General features: G+C 46.6%; 1 protein-coding gene across 1 annotated transcript in view; it reads right to left on the bottom strand.

Annotated features, from left to right (window-relative positions):
* The window catches only part of LOC136399295 (zinc finger protein 615-like), a 62,650-nt gene that overhangs the window by 38,116 nt on the left and 4,134 nt on the right, over positions 1 to 20,400 (bottom strand). The window contains 4 exon segments of the mRNA XM_066374345.1: positions 2,729 to 2,824; positions 3,107 to 3,269; positions 3,726 to 3,773; positions 15,640 to 15,832. Coding sequence (XP_066230442.1) covers positions 2,729 to 2,824; positions 3,107 to 3,269; positions 3,726 to 3,773; positions 15,640 to 15,654 — 322 coding nt within the window. The 5' untranslated portion in view covers positions 15,655 to 15,832.

The raw sequence follows: 20,400 nt of genomic DNA, 5'->3' as shown, positions 1-20,400 counted from the left end.
GTACACAGCAAAAATGCCCATCTGCCTCTTCAACCCTCCCCCTCTTTCTTCATTCTCATCCCCTCCTGTAGCCATGGTTTGATTGCAATGAGTTGGTCCCGGGAGCTGAGGATGGCTCTATGGCCTCGACTCAGGTGCTAAAGTAGCTTAGTTTATGAGCAACTTTGCAATGGCCCCAGATGATAGACAGAGCAATACAGGGGGCATGGATCCAGGTCAGGGGGCATGTGGGAGTCTGTCACTCTGCCTCCCCACCTCTCAGTTAATAATAAAAAAGGAAAATAAAGGTTACGTGACTTGAGCCACTGGGTAGGTCAAATGCCTATTAGTAAAATGAGGAAAATCACTGAAGTCCAGAATAAGTAAAATCTGTAATTCATTGTGAAACAAAGTTTAAGATTATTGCACAGCCAAGTACAAACCAAGGGAATGTGTACATCTTAAATAAGGTCTTATCTGAAACAGTAGCATGGATCTCATTAACATACAGAAAGCAAGATTACTAAATAATACAGTGTTTCAAAACATGTAGAATAAAAGGTGAGGCACATGGTTCTGGAATTCAGTAAGGCAACCAAAGAGCACCAAACACTAGGCAGTGTGATCAGGTGCACTCGCAGAGCCAGGTGAACAGAACAAATACGTGGTGAGAACGGGTGTGGACCCTCAGCATCTGATTTCCAGGGAAGTGTAACAGACGGAGGAGGGTTATCGTATTCCAACCACGTGCCATTCTTCTTCATTCTGCCGACACCCTAACCCTCTCAGAACACTAATCTCCAAGCTGGACAAGAGATCCTGAAATCAAGTCACAAACTAACGGTCTTCCTGGAACACAATGTCCTTCCTATGTTCTTCCATCAAGAGGGTAGACGACATGCAGTCAAGTGCTAACTCAGCAGGCACAGACCCACCATCTGCGCACATACCAAAGAGAAGACTGTCCCTGAGTCATTACTGGTGAATAACCTGTGACTCCCTGAGATATCCTGCCTGATGGATGTGTCTTTTTCTGTGTGTGTATTTTTCCGAAGTTAGAAGCGGGGAGGCAGACAAACTCTCCAATGCATCCAATTGGGATCCACATGGCATGTCCACCAGGGGGCAATGCTCTGCCCATTAGGGCCTTGCTCCACTGTGGAAGGAGCCCTTCTAGCACCTGAGGAGGAGGCCACAGAGCCATTCTCAGAGCCCGGGCAATCTTTGCTCCCATGGAGACTTGGCTGTGGGAGGGGAAGACAGAAACAGAGAGGAAGGAGAGGGGGAGGGTTGGAGAAGCAGATGGGCGCTTCTCCTGTGTGCCTTGACCAGGAATCGAACCAGGGACTCTTCCCCTCCTCTACCTAAGGTTCCAGTGGAGCAAAGCTTGCCCGGGTGCTGAGAAAGGCTCCATGGCCTCTGCCTCAGGTGCTAGAATGCCTCCATTTGCATCGATTGCTCCATTTGCATGGGAGCAATGCCTCCCATGGGCAGAGCATCGACCCCTGGTGGGAATGCCCAATGGATCCCGTTTGGGCACATATGAGAGTCTGTCTCTCTGCATCCCCGCCTCCCCACTTCTCACTTCAGAAAAATACAAAACAAACCAACCAAAAAAAAAAACCCACCATGAAAATATGTACACAATAAATGTTCCAAAATTAAGTATGGTGATGGTTGCACAACTAAATAAATATATTAAAAACTAATTAACTTTTCAGTTAAATGGCTAAATTATTATGTGAATTACATCTAAAGAAAACAAATATATGAGGTAAAATGAGAAACTTTAGGAAAACAAATGCAGCGATAACATCTAACAATGAAGACAATCTGATTTAGACAAACTCGGAAGGATGGCACGTGAAGCACACACACGTTAGGACCTCGTTTACACTCGAACTCGTGTGGCATGTTAACAGGAACTTTCCTTGTTAATCAAATGAAACAACACAGAGCTTTATAAGAAAGCTAAAAAGAAAAAATAAACAACAAAAAAAGAGAACTCAGTATAGAGAGAACATCTCAAGTGATGTCACAATGGAAAGAATTTAAAATGTCTAGTGCAGAAAAGGAAACTCAGTGTAAAAAAAGAATGGAGTTCAGGTGATTCCTGCTCCCACATGGAAAAGGATAAGTCAGAGGCCAGCTGCCGTGGCAATGAGTACACCGCACAGGAAGGAAGTGGGTATTAGACAATATTAAAGAGATGTTAATGTTGGAGTCCATCTCACAGAACAGAAAAAGGTTCACTTAGGGGAACTGCTGAAACATTCAAGACTGATGAGAACTGCTTATGAAAAACGTTGGAAGCAGGTGGACAAAGAACGACATAAATGCAGCATGAAAACCAGGCTGTCACGGGGACACAGCCTCCAAGGTGGGGCTGAAAGTTATGAAGAGAAATCGCTATTTCCAAACAGGGCAGGAAGGCGCAGCAGTTAGAAAAATGTGACGAATTCAAAGTACTGTCTTTCTAGAGAGGCAAGAAAAGTAAAATTTCATAGCAAGAAAGAGGGAAACATGCAGAGACACTGAGGCCGAGGACGAAGAACAGAAAGATCTGAGAATCCTAGGAAGAAGAAAACTATGCAAACAAAACAAGATGTAGAAAGAATAAACAGGGATCGTTGCTCTAATGAGAAAGAAAAAAAGGTATGTTTTTCTTTGGTTTCCACATTCACTGTCATGGCTCTGACACCTTCTCTGACTCCCTGGTCCCCCACCTTGCTGATTCTCACTCACTCACCTGGACAGAGCAGATGTTGGGGTTCATCCCCTACTGTCCACGGTTCTTCCCCTCGCTCCAACTTGGAAAGCGCATCTGGTTTGCTGGATTGATACCCTGCTCAGAGGGAAAAATGACACAAGACTTAAACTTACTGAACTGGGCTGCAGTCAGACAAGATGAACAATGTTACATTTCAGGGAATGAACACGCTTCACATCTGTAACACAAAGTCTGTTGTCGCAGGAGGCAGAATGTTATACCTTCTTGTCTGAGGTAATGGAAGGATCTGAGGTTCTACCTTTCAGAGAACTGTAGTTATTCAGGAGAGGTAAGCAACTGAGGGGGAAAAAGCCACTGACAGACACCTTCTAAGTGACACAGGGGAGCTGTCCTCACCCAATGACACCAGGTGGCTGTAGTTCTCCAACATCACGTCCCGGTACAGGTCCTTCTGATCGGGGTCCAGGAGCTGCCACTCCTCCCGGGTGAAGTCCACAGTCACATCGTGAAATGTGAGGCATTCCTGTATCAACACCGTGCTGGTTAATGGTGTGATATGCTTTCGATGATATAATGGAAATGTTAGTTTTCCTGCACATTTTCACTTTATATGATACATCTATAGAGTGAAAGCAGTTTTATTTTGTTGTTTTTTTGTTTGTTTGTTTATTTATTTATTTATTTTTTGGATGAGCCAGTGAGAGAGAGAGAGGGACAAAAAGAAACAGACAGGAAGGGAGAGATGAGAAGCATGAATTCTTCGTTGTGGCACCTTAGTTGTTCATTGATTGTTTTCTCATATGCGCCTTGACCAAGTAACTACAGCAGAGCAAGTGACCCCTTGTTCAAGCCAGCGACTTTGGGCTCAGGCCAGCGACCTTCAGCCTCAAGCCAGTGACCTTTGGGCTCAAGCTAGTGACCATAGGGTCGTGTTTGTGATCCCACGCTCAAGCCGCGACCTCGTACTGAAACCAGATGAGCCTGTGTACAAGCTGGGCACTTTGGCGTTTCTAACCTGGGTCCTCTGCATCCTAGTCCGATGCTCTATCTGCTGCGCTACTGTCTGGTCAGGCAAAAGAAGTTTAATTTTAATATGCAGTTGAATAATCACTGTTAGGGTTAGGTTTATGGGTCCTCTAAATCTAGAGCCCCTTCAAAACTCAAATTCCCCTCACCCAATTTCTCACTATGGCAACTTTTTCATTAAGCATCTGCCTCACCTCATCCCTTAAGGAAATGCCCCCACCCTGGGATGGTTCTGAGAAATGTCCGTGGGACAAGGTCATCCGGAGGAAACTGAGAGTTGGGAAAAAGAGACAGTCTGTGATTAAGGCAACAAATCAAGATATACTAAATCTAAGCATGTCCAGGCGCAGACACCCCCATGGCAGCAAAGGCCTGCAGCAACCCGTATATCTAACGCTCCCTCCATCCCTGCAGCTCCAGGCTGACACCCTTTGTTGGTTTCAGCCCACTTGCATCCAGGTGTCTGGGTTGCCTCCAAAGAATCCTCCAAATGCTCAGTCTTATACCAGATCTTAGGCCAGTGATGGGCAATCTTTTCAGCTTGGTGTGTCAAAATTCACCAAAAAACCAAGCATAACTCGGGTGGTGTGTCACTTTGAGAAAAAAACCATAATTTGCGATATTTATTCTTTAAATACCAAAAATGTATAATTGTAATAGATAACTGTATTTAACAAACCAAAAACTATATATTTATATTTAACTTACCTGCTTAGTGACTTCTTTGTTCATCTGTCAGTTGGTTTCTTTTGTTGGTCTTGATATTATTTAACTTGTGTGGGGTGCCGTGAACTAAGATAAGTGAGGGGGAGGAGGAACTCTTTAACTAACCTGCCTATTAGTGACTTTTTTGTTGCTGAATATCATTGGCTAAATCTTCAGTTGAAGGTTGGTATTGTGTATACTTCAAGCCCAAGCAAGCACTATTAACTTCATCTGTCAATCGTTTCTTTTCTAGGTTTTGATATTATTTAACACTTAGAATAAGGTCTCACAAAAAAGTACGTAGAGGGAAAAATTGTGAGTAAAGCCATTGCTATATTTTTCAGGGTGCTAAAAGTGTCTGGTAATCGGTTCCAGGCACTCCAAATTTCCTCTTTGTAGTGGTACTCCGCTTGATTCTCCAAGCGGCAACTTTCCAGATTCTCAAGCTTTGACCTCAAGTCGACAAACACCTGAGCCCAGATGCTGTCTTGAAATTCTGCAAGATTCACCTTATGTAAATTAAGATGGTTCCCACTATTTCTAATGGAGGGAAATGGCACCCATAGCACAGGCCCTCGCCTCTCCCAGCCTCCCCGTCACTTATCTCAGTAATGGTCAATTAGAAATCCACTACACCCCAAAACAGTAGATTGGATGATGGTTGCTGTGGTTATGTGGTTGCTGGTAATGGCGATCACAGAGCCACCAGAGATGCGTCCCCCGCGGCATTCCGCTGCTCCGCTGGCCGGAAGTGAGAACCAAGATCCCCTAACGGCCTAACCGGAAGTCCCAAAAACAGACGCTCTGTGCTGGCATTCTGTTGTTTTGGCCTATAGACGTCTGGCACAGAGTGTCTACACTACAGCAAATGTTTTTCCTCGGCACCTGCACTTCGTCGTGCAGGAGCTGAGGATGAAATGTCCTTCTTGGCATGCGGCCCCATACTTCTCTGGTATGTGGCCACGTGCAGCCGCGTGTCATCGAAAATGGCTACGCCTGTCAGTGCTGACACGCCTGTCATAGGTTCGCCATCATGGTCTTAGGCTGTCAGTGAAACGAAGTGTCCCAGATCCCCTATATCCAGGCCTTGCTTGCACTCAGATCACAACCCACTGTGTGATTCTTGCTCTCCCTCTCAAATGTTTCTTCTCCACTTAAAACGGAAGCATCCCCCTGACTTGGAGGACCCTTCTAGAGTTTCCTCCTTTGATCTTGCCAACCACAGAGCACCATTCCCGCCTCTTCTTTTTGCTCTCTCTGCTCCTCAACCTCCTAATTCCCAGGATGCAACCTCGTAGCAACCAGAGCCCCCTCCCTATTCACTATGGCCACTGTCCTGCACCTCCCCCTCCCTCCAGGTTTTCCCACAGGCACAGGCATGGACCCCTTCTTCACCAGTGCAGACCCGCTCTGAGATGATCTTCAGTCCTGCTTCCTCCCCTACCTCGGCCCCCATCATTGAGATCCCTTTTATGGAAGGTAGCTGGGTCCAGGGCACTGTCCTACTTCATGACCCTTTTTCCTTAACTGACCTAGATATACGACCTGAGACCCCTCTAGTGCAGAAAGGCAAGTAGTCCTTCACATGAATTTCATTTCCCAGTCTGCACGTGGCATCCGGCACAAATTACTAAAGCTGGAAAACAAACCTCAAATTCCCCAAGAAGACCTCTTAAATTTGGCCTTCAAGATCTTTAACAATAGGGACAAAGAAGTCCCAAATTACAAACTAGCTCACTTTCAAATGTTAGCCTCTGCCATCAAGAACCCACAGACTGCCCTGGCCGGTTGGCTCAGCGGTAGAGCGTCGGCCTAGCGTGCGGAGGACCCGGGTTCGATTCCCGGCCAGGGCACACAGGAGAAGCGCCGATTTGCTTCTCCACCCCTCCGCCGCGCTTTCCTCTCTGTCTCTCTCTTCCCCTCCTGCAGCCAAGGCTCCATTGGAGCAAAGATGGCCCGGGCGCTGGGCATGGCTCTGTGGCCTCTGCCTCAGGCGCTAGAGTGGCTCTGGTCGCAACATGGCGACGCCCAGGATGGGCAGAGCATCGCCCCCTGGTGGGCAGAGCGTCGCCCCTGGTGGGCGTGCCGGGTGGATCCCGGTCGGGCGCATGCGGGAGTCTGTCTGACTGTCTCTCCCTGTTTCCAGCTTCAGAAAAATGAAAAAAACAAACAAACAAAAAAAAAAAAAAAAAAAAAGAACCCACAGACTGAATCCTGGCGCACTAAGGATGATCCGAAAAGCAAAAATTATCCTATTACCACCCAGCCAGGTGCTTGCTGTAAGTGAGCCAATGACGGTCACTGGGCCAGCAAGTGTCCTCATCCAGGCCTGCCCTCAAAGCCTGGCTCCCTTTGCAGTTGGCCTCATTGGAAGTCGGACTGTGATTGGACCTCTCTAGGTAAGACCCTCATCTTTTCCTAGGCTGGCTGACCCCTCCTTTCCAGAGCTGATAGGCCTGGCCCCTGAAGAACAAAGGTGCCTGGGGATGAAAGCCCACATCTTCTGAGCCTTGAGCAAAACTTGATGGTGGCAAGTAGGCCAATTTTTTTCCTTATAAATACCAGGACAACTTATTCTACTTTAGTAGAGTACAAAAGACCCCTCCAAGAGTCTGCAGTCTCTGTTTTTGTTGTTGTTTTTTTACAGAGATGGATAGAGTCAGAGAGAGGAATATATAGGGACAGAAAGACAGGAACAGAAGAGATGAGAAGCATCAATAATCAGTTTTTCGTTGTGACACCTTAGCTATTCATTGATTGCTTTCTCATATGTGCCTTGACTGGGGGCTACAGCAGAGTGAGTGACCCCTTGCTCGAGCCAGCGACGTTGGGTCCAAGCTGGTGAGCTTTTTGCTCAAGCCAGATGAGCCCGTGCTCAAGCTGGCGATCTTGGGGTCTCGAACCTGGGTCCTCCACATCCCAGTCTAACGCTCTACCTATCCACTGTGCCACCGCCTGGTCAGGTTGTTGTGGGGATTGATGGCCAAATTTCCCCACCCATGTCAACCACACTCTTACAATACATGCTAGGATCCCCCCCCTTTCACACACGTCTTTTCTTTTTTTTTTCCTTTTTGTATTTTTCTGAAGTTAGAAGCAAGGAGACAGTCAGACAGACACCTGCATGTGCCCAACAAGGATCCACCTGGCATGCCCACCAGGGAGCGATGCTTGCCCATCTGGGGCATTGCTCCATTGCAACTGGAGCCATTCTAGCATCTGAGGCAGAGGTCAGAGAGCCATCCTCAGTGCCCGGGTCAACTTTGCTCCAATGGAGAGAGAGACGGAGAGGAATGAGAGGGGGAAGCATGGAGAAGCAGATGGGCGCTTCTCCTGTGTGCGCTGGCCAGGAATTGAACCAGCGACTTCCACATGACGGGCTGGCGCTCTACCACTGAGCCAACCAGCCAGGGCCTCACACATGACTTTTTACCTCTCCCCTCCTGTCCTACCCTGTTACTGGGCCAAGATAGTCTTTCAAAATTAATACCACCCTCACTCTCCATAGCACCCATAATCCTCTTTACCCCCCGCCCCCAATTTGGCTCAGGCTTCCCTCCTACTTCTCCTTACAAAGCTCAGAGAAAAAAGATCTTATTCCTCGCATCCAGACATAAAACTTGCAAAAAAAAGGGGTTGGGGATAAACCAGGTCATTTATCTATCTTAAAATATCTCCTGGAGCTCTGAACATTGTTGTAGTTCTTAAAGCAGTAAGAAAATGAACACCTCTTCAGACTGTGCAGACTGTGAAAGGGAGAGGGGTCAAGCCAGAAACTCAGTGCAAAGGGAAAAAAGGGCACTTTTAAAATGCAAGCAGCTGCTCAGCAGCCCATCCCCTCCCCTCTTTTCAGTCATCCTGAAAGGCTGCCAGGGACAAACAAAAAAAACACCTCCCTAGGATATGACTACCTACCACAAACTGCTTTTAGCTAGAAAGGCTTGATTTAAACCATCCTTAATGTTTACTCTGAGTCTCTAAGTTTACAAGGCCATTGTGCTGGGCTGACCTGAGCTTGTCAGGTTTAGTTTGTGACCCCATCTTTTACTTTTCCTCCACAGTTCATAAAAGTATCCATCTAAAATTGCTAATTACTAATTTAGTTCTCTCTAAAAATTCAGGTTTTTGGAAACAATTCTGATTAATTGGAAATAAATTGTATGGTTTTAATGATAAAGGCTATAAGGTATGAAGGTTCTTTTGAAAGGAAAAGAAAATAAGTTGGTTATTTCTGAATAGAAAAGGTTTGTGTAAGTTCCAGAAAGTTTGTGTAGGTTGTAGAAGGTTTGTGCAGAGGGACAAGTATTTACAAGACAGTTTTACAGACTACAATTGGAAACATATCATGTATCATTTTATTCCACTCCCCCAAAAACACACATAGTCACAACCTGTTCTTCCCTTATTTCTATACCAGATCCATGATGCTTCTCTTATTTTGTCTAAGTTTTATTCTGTCTATAATGTCCATAAATTCCTGGTCCTCTTTGTTTCCTCTCCATCCATGGGGGAATAATTCCCTATTTTTCACCACAACAATTCTTCTTTTTTTTTTTTTAACACTTTAGTTGTTCATTGATTGCTTTCTCATACGTGCCTTGACCACGGGCCTTCAGTAGACCGAGTAACCCCCTGCTGGAGCCAGCGACCTTGGGTTCAAGATGGTGGGCTTTGCACAAACCAGATGAGCCCACGCTCAAGCTGGCAACCTCGGGGTCTCGAACCTGGGTCTTCTGCATCCCAGTCCTACGCTCTATCCACTGCGCCACTGCCTGGTCAGGCACCACAACAATTCTTAATCACAAAAAGTTTCCTGCCTTAAACTCCAGCCACTGGCTATGCTATCATCAGCCAATCCCCTCCAGTTCTCCATATTTAATGGGGCCCCTGCTAATCTCACACATATTCTTGGGCTACAACCATATTGGCCTAGTCCAGAATCCCTTGATATTGGACACAATCCAGCAATCCTTGTTACTGTAACGCCTGCTAATACTAATTAGCATCTCTGTCTGACCCATTTTACACTCTGACACACAGGATAGGTCCCAACTTACTCAAACAGCAGTCATACCCTACATACATTCAATCTAGACACTGCCCGTTTTAAAATTCAGTGTTGGCCCGGCCGCAACACTTCCTGCTGGGATGCTTCTAGCCATATATATACCCAGTTTACCTGTAATGACAGTCATAATATAGTCTTCTTTTTCTCTAACCCCAACATTATATATAATAAAACTAACCCACCCCCCAGGGGTCTGCTTCAAGTGCAGACGGGAGGCACACTGGACCTGCTCCTGTCCCAATCCCAGGCCACCAGGAGACCCTGCTCTCTCTATAATTGTACAGGCCGTTAGAATTCAAACCTCCCACAAGCCCCTCAAAACAGGAAAGTCATCCCTTCTTGTCCAGGCCTCTCCCTGGCACTGGCTCGGATGCAACAGAACTTCTTGACATCCTGGGGGGGGGAAAGAAGACCAGCAGTGCCTGACCTCACTACAGGGCCCCGTCTCCACCATCTGAGTGAGAAATCCTTGGGTAACTCTACAGGTCCCCAGCAAGACCATTTCTTTCCTATTAGATATGACCTCCATCTCAATTATTGGGGTCCCCAGTCTTCCGTCCAACTTACTGATCACACCTCTCTCCTCTGTTGTCTAGGAAATCACCCTATTATCCACACCTTCCTCATTATTCCCAGATGACCAACCTAGAACGAGATAAGAGAGCTAAAACCTCACTTTTAGGCAATCAACAACAGTTATTTTCTCCCACAATCTTTCTAACTTACTGGCTCAGAAAGCTACACAAACTCTCCCTCCCTCCCTCCCAAACTCAAGTCTTTTATATCATCTTTATAGCCTCCCCACATGTCTCCTTGGCCAAAAGCACAAAACTTAATCCTGCCACTCTCTTGTGTCCCTGACCAAGATCCACTCATTCATGTTCAAACATTCTTCATGTCAAAGTGCCTCTATCCCCACATCACAGAACAACCGCTGCCTAATGCAGACCACACTTGCTTCACTGATGGCAGTTCTTACACACGTCAAGGGAAGTGGGTAGCTGGATATGCCAGTCTCCATCCTCCAGACTATGGAGGCTAAATACCTTTCCTCAGAGACCACATCCCCACAAGCTGAATTAATACCTCTCTCTAGCCTACAATCTATACCATATTTTCAATCCATAAGACGTACCTGACCATAAGACGCACCTAGGGTTTTAAGGAGAAAAATAAGAAAAAAAAAATCTGAACGAAATAGTGTTAAAATATTTAAAAAAATAAACCACAATAATATTTCAACAGTGTAAACTCAACAGCAGTATTAACAACCATTAGCACTGTTATTAACAAATGAGAAGAGACTTTAATGTTCAAATACTCTTCTAATTGTCCAGGAACCCGCAGCAGCTAAAAAAAAAATGAACATTTGCTCCATAAGATGCACGGGCATTTTCCCCTCCACTTTTGGGGGGAAAAGTTCGTCTTATGCAGTGAAAAATAATTCTTTTCCTATAGGATACAAACCTCTCCTACAATTGAGAGACCTCTTATCATCCCCAAAATTTAACCTCTACTCTCCAACATAGAAGCAAAGCTTGCTCCATCTGCAACTCAGTCTCTGCACAGGGAAGCGTCAGGCCCCATCCTTCCCATCCTTCTCCATATATCAAGCGAGAGGCCAGGTGCCAGGGTAGGACTGATAAATAGATTTCACCCATGCGCCCCAGACCTTCATTCAACACATAATTCCCCAACTTGGCTTTCCAACATCATTACAGTCTGATAACAGAGCAGCATTCATATCTCAAAATAACACGACAGCATCCACCCTCAACATACACTGAAATCTACATGTACCTGATAGACCCCAATCCTCAGGAAAAGTTGGAAAAATCACCTCTATTATAATAGACAAAGCTTAGACACATTTAACAAAGCTAAGCATAAAAACTCATAAATCCTGGACCTCTCTCCTCCCTATAGCTCTAGTGAGGATTTGGGCAACCCCAAAGGACCCTACATCCCCTTAGTCTTTTTAAACCCCTGTACGAAGGCTTTTCCTGTTAGGAAACTTCCCTCCCACAGAAACCCCTCTAGGGGTCTATCTCCCAACTCTAAACCGTGTCAGACAACTTGTGAAGGAACATGCAGGTCAGGTCTGGCTACAACCACAGACCAGGTACGCCTTCTGCTCCCTTCCTATGAGGGGATGGGTCCTACTGAAAGACAGACATCCCCCCCACCATTACAGCCGAAATGCCAGAGCCCACACCAGGTACTATTCACTACCCTCACAGCTGGAATACTGAAGGGACTGCCCAACTGGGCTCACCGTTCTGGGCTAAAACTTATCCCGGAGGAGAAACCAAGGTCACACAAAAAAACTCAGCCTCACAAATTCCAAAGTGATCTCATCAGACCCACAAATATTCACCTTTCTGCATTCCAGAAAAGCCAGCAGGTGAGTAACACCCCTTGTGCCTGTCCCCTTTCTGCTCCTCTATGTGACCCTGAGCTCAACCCCCCCACCCCCCCACTGCTTCAAAATATCCTCTCTGTTCTCTCTGTTCTTTCTGCTGCACCTCTCCCATTAAGGGTTCCTATGCTCACATTCCTCTGGGACTCCTACCTAATGGGGGATTTAGATTCTCCTTGGGAAGCATTTTCCCAACTCCTAGATCCCAATTCTCTAGTTACCTTTCCATTTGGAGACCCCCAATTAGGAGTCAGCACTCTTATTCCTTTCTTCCTCCTCAGGAGTCTTAACAGTGTAAATTCTGACACCACACTGAAGTCCTTCCCAACTCCTTTATATTTAGAACAAACTCTTAATCTCACATACTCCCTCCTAAATAAACAAATCCTACTTTAGCTCAGGGTTGCTGGCTCTGTCTCTCCCTGTCGTCCTCCGCCTACACTGCTGTTCCAGTACCTCTTGCTCAGTGGGACACCATTAAAACAACCCAAGCCCGCACAGAACAAAGGGGCACTAGTTTTTCTGAAGTGGCAAGCTCCCTTCGTCATAACTATGTAACTGCCCAAGCTTACCAAGCCTCCCTACGTTTCCTGACTTAGGCCAACAGTTTAAAAACACGCACTCCTGCCTGACCAGGCAGTGGCACAGTGGATAGAGTGTCAGACTGGGATGCAGAGGACCCAGGTTCGAGACCCCGAGGTCGCCAGCTTGAGCGCGGGCTCATCTGCTTTGAGCAAAAGCTCACCAGCTTGGACCCAAGGTCACTGGCTCAAGTAAGGGGTTACTCGGTCTGCTGAAGGCCCGCGGTCAAGGCACATATGAGAAAGCAATCAGTGAACAACTAAGATCTCGCAGCAAAAAACTGATGATTGATGCTTCTCATCTCTCTCTCTCTCTCTGTTCCTGTCTGTCCCTGTCTATCCCTCTCTCTGACTTTCTCTGTCCCTGTAAAAATAAATAAATAAATGAATAAATAAAATTTAAAACACGCACTCCAAACTCTCCCCCTATAAAAGGGCCTGTTGCTCTACACACTCTCCTACTAAATCAAGTCAAGCCCCCCTCTCCTGAGGCAGACAGCTGCTTACTCCTTCCGGTCCGGATTCCCTCCTTTCCTACATTACAAGCCCCTTCTTTTAATTCCTTTTATGCCTCACTCCTTTTCTCCTGGATCACCTCCCGCCCTTGTGTCCCCCTCATTTTCACTGCACCCTACTAGCAACTATTCATCTCTCTCCCCTTATTAAAGCAGGAATAGCGTCTACATTATCAGTCTGCACAGCAGAACCCCAAGAAAGGAGCACACCTCCCTATCCTTTCTCACCTCTTCTCAATTCATCTCCCTCCCTGCCTGACACAACAGGGAATGTTGTACCCTCTGCAGGGAGGCCGCTACCTTGGCCTTCCTACTACCTGGGCAGGAGCCTGTGCTTTAACATTCCTCTCTCCCAGTGGTGATGTAGCCCTCAACAACCAGTCTCTCCCCATTCCAGGGATTCAGCAACTCCGGCACAGAAGGCCAGTAAAGCTCACTCCTCTCTTGGTAACTCTCCACATAACTTCGGGAGTTGGGACAGGTATAAGAGAACTAGCCACAGCTCTGCAATACTTTAAATCCCAGTCAGAAGATCTACAAGAAAGCCTAGATAATATTGCAAAAAGCTTAGTCAACTTACAACACCAAACAGACTCTCTCACAGCTGTTGCCTTACAAAACAGGCGAGGATTAGATATCCTCACAGCCGAAAACGGAAGCTTTGGCTCTTTCTAGAAGAGGACTGCTGCTTCTGTGTCAATCAGTTAGGCCTAGTTAGAGATCTGTTTCATAAGCTGACTGAAAAGGCAGCTAAGATAAGAGAATGGCAGTCCAAGGCCTCGGACACCTGGTTAAACAAAATCAATTGGTATGCATGGCTACTCCCTTTCATAGCTCCTATAACCCTCCTCATCCTTGCTTTAATTTTTTAACCTTGTCTTATACACCTCTTTTCTTCTTTTTCACAGGACCACCATAGGACATTTACAAACCAATCCACTGGAAAAATTATGTTAATTCAAGCCACCACTTTATACCACCTGGTCTGAACCTCAGAAAAATCACTATCAACAGCCAACCGACTCCCATCATCCCCCTCCCCATAAATGCTACACCAACACTGACCAGCAGGAAGTAGCTTTCTAAGAAGAAATCTTCACCCCTTTTCCTTATACAACAGAAGGCTGGAATGTTAGGGTTCAGTTCAGAGCTCCTTTAAATCCAGAGCCCCTTTAAAACTCAAACTCCCCTAACCCAATTTCCCACTAGGGCAACTTCCTCATTAAGTATCTCCTGAGGTTTGACAAAGGGAGACAGTCTGTGACCAAGACAACAAAGCAAGATATACTAATCTAAGGACATCCAGGCGCAGGCAACCCCATGCCAGCAAACACCTGCAGCAACCCCTATATCTAATGCTCTCTCCCGCAGCTCGGGGCTGACACTCTTTGTTGGTCTCAGCCCACCTGCATCCAGGCACTTTTAAAATAAACTTTCCTTTTGGAACACATTAGCCTCCTGTTTTCGGTTTGGACCCATGGTTCCTGCCTTTCAGTCACATGCCCAGTAAGATACAGTGTGGCAAAAGTAGGTTTACAGTTGTGCATATGAAAAATACAAGAATAAACTGTTTTACATGAATGAACAACTATAAACCTACTTTTGCCATACTCTGTAGCCTGCAATTATGTATTCAGCCACTCATGCATTCATCTAATTAGAAGAGTCTTTAATGTGAAGGAGAAATTCTACTTATCTATTTTTAATACTTTTCAGATTAACTGAGGCAGTGTTTTTGTTTTGTTTTGTTTTGTTTTTGTATTTTTCTGAAGCTGGAAATGGGGAGAGACACAGACTCCCGCATGTGCCCGACAGGGATCCACCCGGCACGCCCACCAGGGGCTCCGCTCTGCCCACCAGGGGGCGATGCTCTGCCCCTGGGGGGGGGGCGCTCTGCCGAGACCAGAGCCACTCCAGCGCCTCGGGCAGAGGCCAAGGAGCCATCCCCAGCGCCCAGGCCATCCTTGCTCCAATGGAGCCTCGGCTGCGGGAGGGGAAGAGAGAGACAGAGAGGAAGGGGGGGTGGAGAAGCAAATGGGCGCCTCTCCTATGTGCCCTGGCCAGGAATCGAACCCGGGTCCCCCGCACGCCAGGCCAACGCTCCACCGCTGAGCCAACAAGCCAGGGCCTGAGGCAGTGTTTTAATAGTCCTCTACAAATCCATAATGAAGAAAGGAAAGGATAAAACAAACACAAAGGCCTGACCAGGCAGTGGTGCAGTGGATAGAGCATCAACCTGGGATGCTGAGGACCCAGGTCAAAACTCTCAGGATGCTGGTTTTAGCACACTCTCACCAGCTTGGTTGCCGGGTTGCTGGCTAGTGCATAAGATCATCGAAATGATCCTATAGTTGCTGGTTTGAGCCTAAAGGTCGCTAGCTTAAAGCCCAAGGTCCTGGGCTTGAGCCCAAAATCGATGACTTGAGCAGGAGGTTACTGGCTCAGCTTGAGCCCTGCCCTCTGGTCAAACCACATATGAGAAGCAATCAGTGAACAACTCAAGTGTCTCAACTACAAGTGGATGCTTCTCATCTCTTCCCTTCCAGGCTGTTTCTCTTTTTCTCTCTCTCAAAAAAAACAACAACAGAAAACAAAAAAGAAAAGCCCAAAGTCACCTGAGCCAGGATCATTTTCTTCAATTCTCTGAAACCAGCTGGCAATAGAGAGGCTGTGTTGGCGTGTTGTGGGTCTGCTCTCAGTTTCGGCTTAGAAACCTGTCTTCACTCAGGTGTGTTACCAGAGATGCTGACACCCAATTCTAAACGTCTTCCTGCTCCTCGTGATTCTACAGCACCGGGAAGTCAGGACCTGTGGATTGAGGAGAAAATTCAGTGACTGGTACATCTCCTCTGGGCCCAGATGCACTCACCCTCACACAGTGACCACAGTATCACTAGTGTCCCATTACATCGTGTCCCCAAAGTTTATCCTTCTGGCCAATAAAGCCTCAGCTTCTAACTGTGGTGGAGGACCCCCTTATCCTGTGGAGTTTAAGTGGGGTGACTGTCAAAGGAGACCCGGACTATGACAGCCAGCCCTGCACCATCCTCAGGGGCTGGGGAGTCTCAGGAAAATCACTCATACAAAGCTGACCACACGGAAGGAGGGAATCGGGGCACTGTTTTCCTTAAACCACGTGTGCCGGATCCCTCCTCAAACGATTCTGCACACCCTGTGACTGCACCCATTTCTGGGGGAAAACAATGCACTGGGCATAACATCAGCACTGTCTATTACTTTATGAATTTTTGCTTGTTTGTTTGTTTGTTTGAGTGGCAAGGGGAGAGACAGGAACATACACCTGCTCCTGGATGTTTCCTGACAGGGGAATTAAACCGGCAACCTCCACACTCCAGAATAACGATCCAATCAACTGTGCTATCTGGCCAGGGCTTTTTTTTTTTTTTTTTTTTTCTCAATAATGGAAAGAGGATGAAAGAGAGAAGAGAGGGGAAAGGGAAGCATTCATTTGTTGTTCCACTCAGTCGTGCATTCACTGGTGGCTTCCTGTGTGTGGCTTGGTGGAGGATCAAATACGCAACCTTGTCATTTCAGGACGACACTCTTAACCAACTGAGCTAACCAGCCAGGGCCTGATATTTATTGATTCATTTTTGAAAGACAGAGAGATTGGAGGTTAGAGAACCATGGTTTTGATGTTACACCGATTTATGCATTCATTAGGTGACCCCAGTATGTGCCCTGAGTGAGGATCAAATCCACAACCTTGCCATATTGGGAGGACACTTCCACAAAGGAGCCACCCAACCAGGGCAACACTGTCTTATAAGAAATAATGAGAATATCTTACGTTTGAAATACATTAAAAAAAAAAAAAAAAAGCACAACCCGACCAGGCTGTGCCACACTAGGGAGAGATTGGCCTGGGACGCTGAGGACCCAGATTTGAAACACTGAGATCGCCAGCCTGAGTACGGGATCAGAAACAGACTTAAATAAATGGAAAGGTTGACTGTGAACATAATTCAGAAATGAAAGCATCTTAAAGATGTCATGTCTCCACCCTAGCTGGTGCTGCAGTGCATAGAGTGTCTCCCTGAAGCAGCACTGTCGCCAGTTCAGTCCTGGAGTTGCAAGCTCGATCCATAGGTCACCAGATCGAGCACCAGTAAAGACACATAACATATGAGAAGCTATCACTGAGTGCACAACTAAGTAGCACAACAAGCTGATGCTTCTCTCTCTCCCCTCTCTCTCTTTAAATAAATAAGTAAACAAAATGTCAAGTCTCTCAAATGTATATATAAACCCAGAGAAGTCCCAGTGAAAATTCTAAACTGGTAGCTATTTACGCATTTTTAAAAAGTTGAACAACTTGCTCTATTCAGGGGTCGGGAACCTATGGCTCGCAGGCCAGATGTGACTCTTTTGATGGCTGCATCTGGCTCGCAGACAAATCTTTAATAAAAAAAAAATACGTTAAAAATATAAAACATTGGGCCCTGGCCGGTTGGCTCAGCGGTAGAGCGTTGGCCTGGCGTGCAGGGGACCCGGGTTCGATTCCCGGCCAGGGCACATAGGAGAAGCGCCCATTTGCTTCTCCACCCCCCCCTTCCATCCTCTCTGTCTCTCTCTTCCCCTCCCGCAGCCAAGGCTCCATTGGAGCAAAGATGGCCCAGGCGCTGGGGATGGCTCCTTGGCCTCTGCCCCAGGCGCTAGAGTGGCTCTGGTCACGGCAGAGCGATGCCCCGGAGGGGCAGAGCATGGCCCCCTGGTGGGCGTGCCGGGTGGATCCCGGTCGGGCGCATGCAGGAGTCTGTCTGACTGTATCTCCCCATTTCCAGCTTCAGAAAAATACAAAAAAAAAAAAAAAAAAAAAAAAAAAAATATATATATAAAACATTCTCATGTATTACAATCCATTCATTTCCTACCACTCATGTTCATGGTTGCAGTGGCTGGAGCCAATCACAGCTGTCCTCCGGGACAACACCAAATTTTTATTGGATAATACGTAACATACACGAGTCGTTGTATGGCTCTCACGGAATTACATTTTAAAATATGTGGCGTTCATGGCTCTCTCAGCCAAAATGATTCCCGACCCTGCTCTATTGGTTAATGAGAGCTTGAAATTACTATAATTATGACCATACAATAGACAAATCAGTCAAAGGTATGTAGGAAATGCCTGTGAACCGACTCATGCATAGATAGGAATGTGACGGCACAGGAAGCTCTGCAGAGAAAAGGGTAAGAATGGCTTTTTAAAAAAAATGGTTCTAGGACAATAAGACTACCATGCTAGAAGTGGGCGGATGGGGAGAAGAAAATGGAATTGCATCTCAGACACACACAAACATCATTATGGCAGACAGCTCTAAATCGCAACAGTAGAGGCACAGCTAGCTATAAAACTTTAAGATATCTGAAACACCTGGCCAAACAGCTCAATTGGTTGTAGCATTGTCCTGATATGCCACGGTTGCAGGTTTGTTTGTTTGTTTTTATTTAGTGAGAGGAGGCGACACAGACAGACTCCCACACTGACTCAGCCAGAGATCCACCCAGGTGGCCCATTAGGTGGCATTGCTCTGTTGCTCAGCAACTGAGCTCTTCTTAGTGCCTGAGATGGAAGTCATAAAGCTATCCTCAGTGACCAGGGCCAACCCACTCCAATCAAGCCATGGCTGCAGGAGGGGAAGAGAGAGAGGGAGAAGCGAGAGAAGGAGGGGTGTAGAAGCAGATGGGTGCTTCTCCTCTGTGCCCTGACTGGGAATTGAACCAGGAACATCTCATGTCGGCTGATGATCTACCACTGAGCAAACTGGCCAGGGCAAGGTTGCAGGTTTGTTCCCCAGTCATAGCACATACAGAAATCAACCAATGAATGCAGGGATGGGAGAAACAACAAACTGATTTTTTTTTTCTCTCTGTCTCTATCTCTCTTCCTACTCCCTCTCTTTTTCTCTCTTTCAGATCAATGACAAAAGTTTTTAAATAAAAATAAGAAGGAAATGGGGCCTGGATAGAAAGCTTGGTTGGTTAGTGTTATCCCAATGCACAGAGGTTGCCAGTTTGATCCCTGGTCAGGGCACACACAGGAACAGATTGATGTTTCTGTCTCTCCTGTCCTCTCTAAAATCGATAAATAGAAAATAAAAATAGGCCCTGGCCGGTTGGCTCAGTGGTAGAGCGTCAGCCTGGCGTGCAAGGGGTCCCGGGGTTCGATTCCCGGCCAGGGCACACAAGAGAAGTGCCCATCTGCTTCTCCACCCCTCCCCCTCTCCTTCCTCTCTGTCTCTCTCTTCCCCTCCCGCAGTGAGGCTCCATTGGAGCAAAGATGGCCCGGGCACTGGGGATGGCTCCTTGGCCTCTGCCCCAGGCACTGGAGTGGCTCTGGTCGCAACAGAGCTACGCCCGGGAGGGGCAGAGCATCGCCCCCTGGTGGGCGTGCCGGGTGGATCCCAGTCGGGCTCATGCGGGAGTCTGTCTGTCTCTCCCCGTTTCCAGCTTCGGAAAAATACAAAAAAAAAGAAAAAAGAAAAAAAAGAAAAGAAAAATAAATAAACAAGATATAGGAATATTTCTAGATGTAATAAGTTATAGAAGGATTTGAAACAGGCCGTGCAAACCACACTGTACACTAATGGTGTGTAGCTGGAGGAAATGTAAAGGGTACATTTACTATGGAAAACATTTTGATATCATCTATTCAGATTGAAGGTATAAACACACAAAGATACAGAATTTTCATCCTAAGCTAAATGTCTAAACTATGTATTTTTCCCCATGCAACTCACTCCTCCCTTGCGGGAAACAGGCTGCAAGAAACCGTTTAGATGTGTGGGGGACAGAGGTGTGGGGGACTGGCAGTGAGCTGACAAGATCCTTGCTGCCCAACCCCCACCTCACTTGCTTGATTTGGTTGCTAGAGGCTGTGGGAGACTGCAAGCTGACAAAGATCCTTGCAGTTTAAGGGTTAAGCCAAGGGCTCAGCGCTTCCCCATGGCCTCTAATTGTCTGACTAAGTTGGTAAAGGCAACTTACATGCCCTTCCCCACAGCTCCATGTTAGCTGTCATGCTGATGGTTTCTACTGTCCCATCCCTCATGTCCCTCAAAAAGACTGGAGACAGTTTTCTTTTTGCCCTTTGTTTTGTGAAGTTAAGATGTTACGCATGGTGGGGTTTTTCTGTACTTTGGAGAATTCCTGGTTTGCTTCAGAAATGTGACTTTGTGTCTGAGCTCTCTTTGTTTTGCAAATGGCTTTGATCTCTGCACTATAAATAAAGTGTTTTGGGGGTGCAGGCTCGGTCTTGCAGGCCATCAGCTGGGCAATGGGTTGATTCCATTCTTTTTCTCTCTGTGTTCATTTTCTAATCCTCTACCGATCCCACTCCAGACCTGCAAAAT

Source organism: Saccopteryx leptura, chromosome 3, assembly GCF_036850995.1.
Source record: "Saccopteryx leptura isolate mSacLep1 chromosome 3, mSacLep1_pri_phased_curated, whole genome shotgun sequence".
Classification (NCBI taxonomy): Eukaryota; Metazoa; Chordata; class Mammalia; order Chiroptera; family Emballonuridae; genus Saccopteryx; species Saccopteryx leptura.
This window is presented reverse-complemented; position numbering and strand designations above follow the sequence as displayed.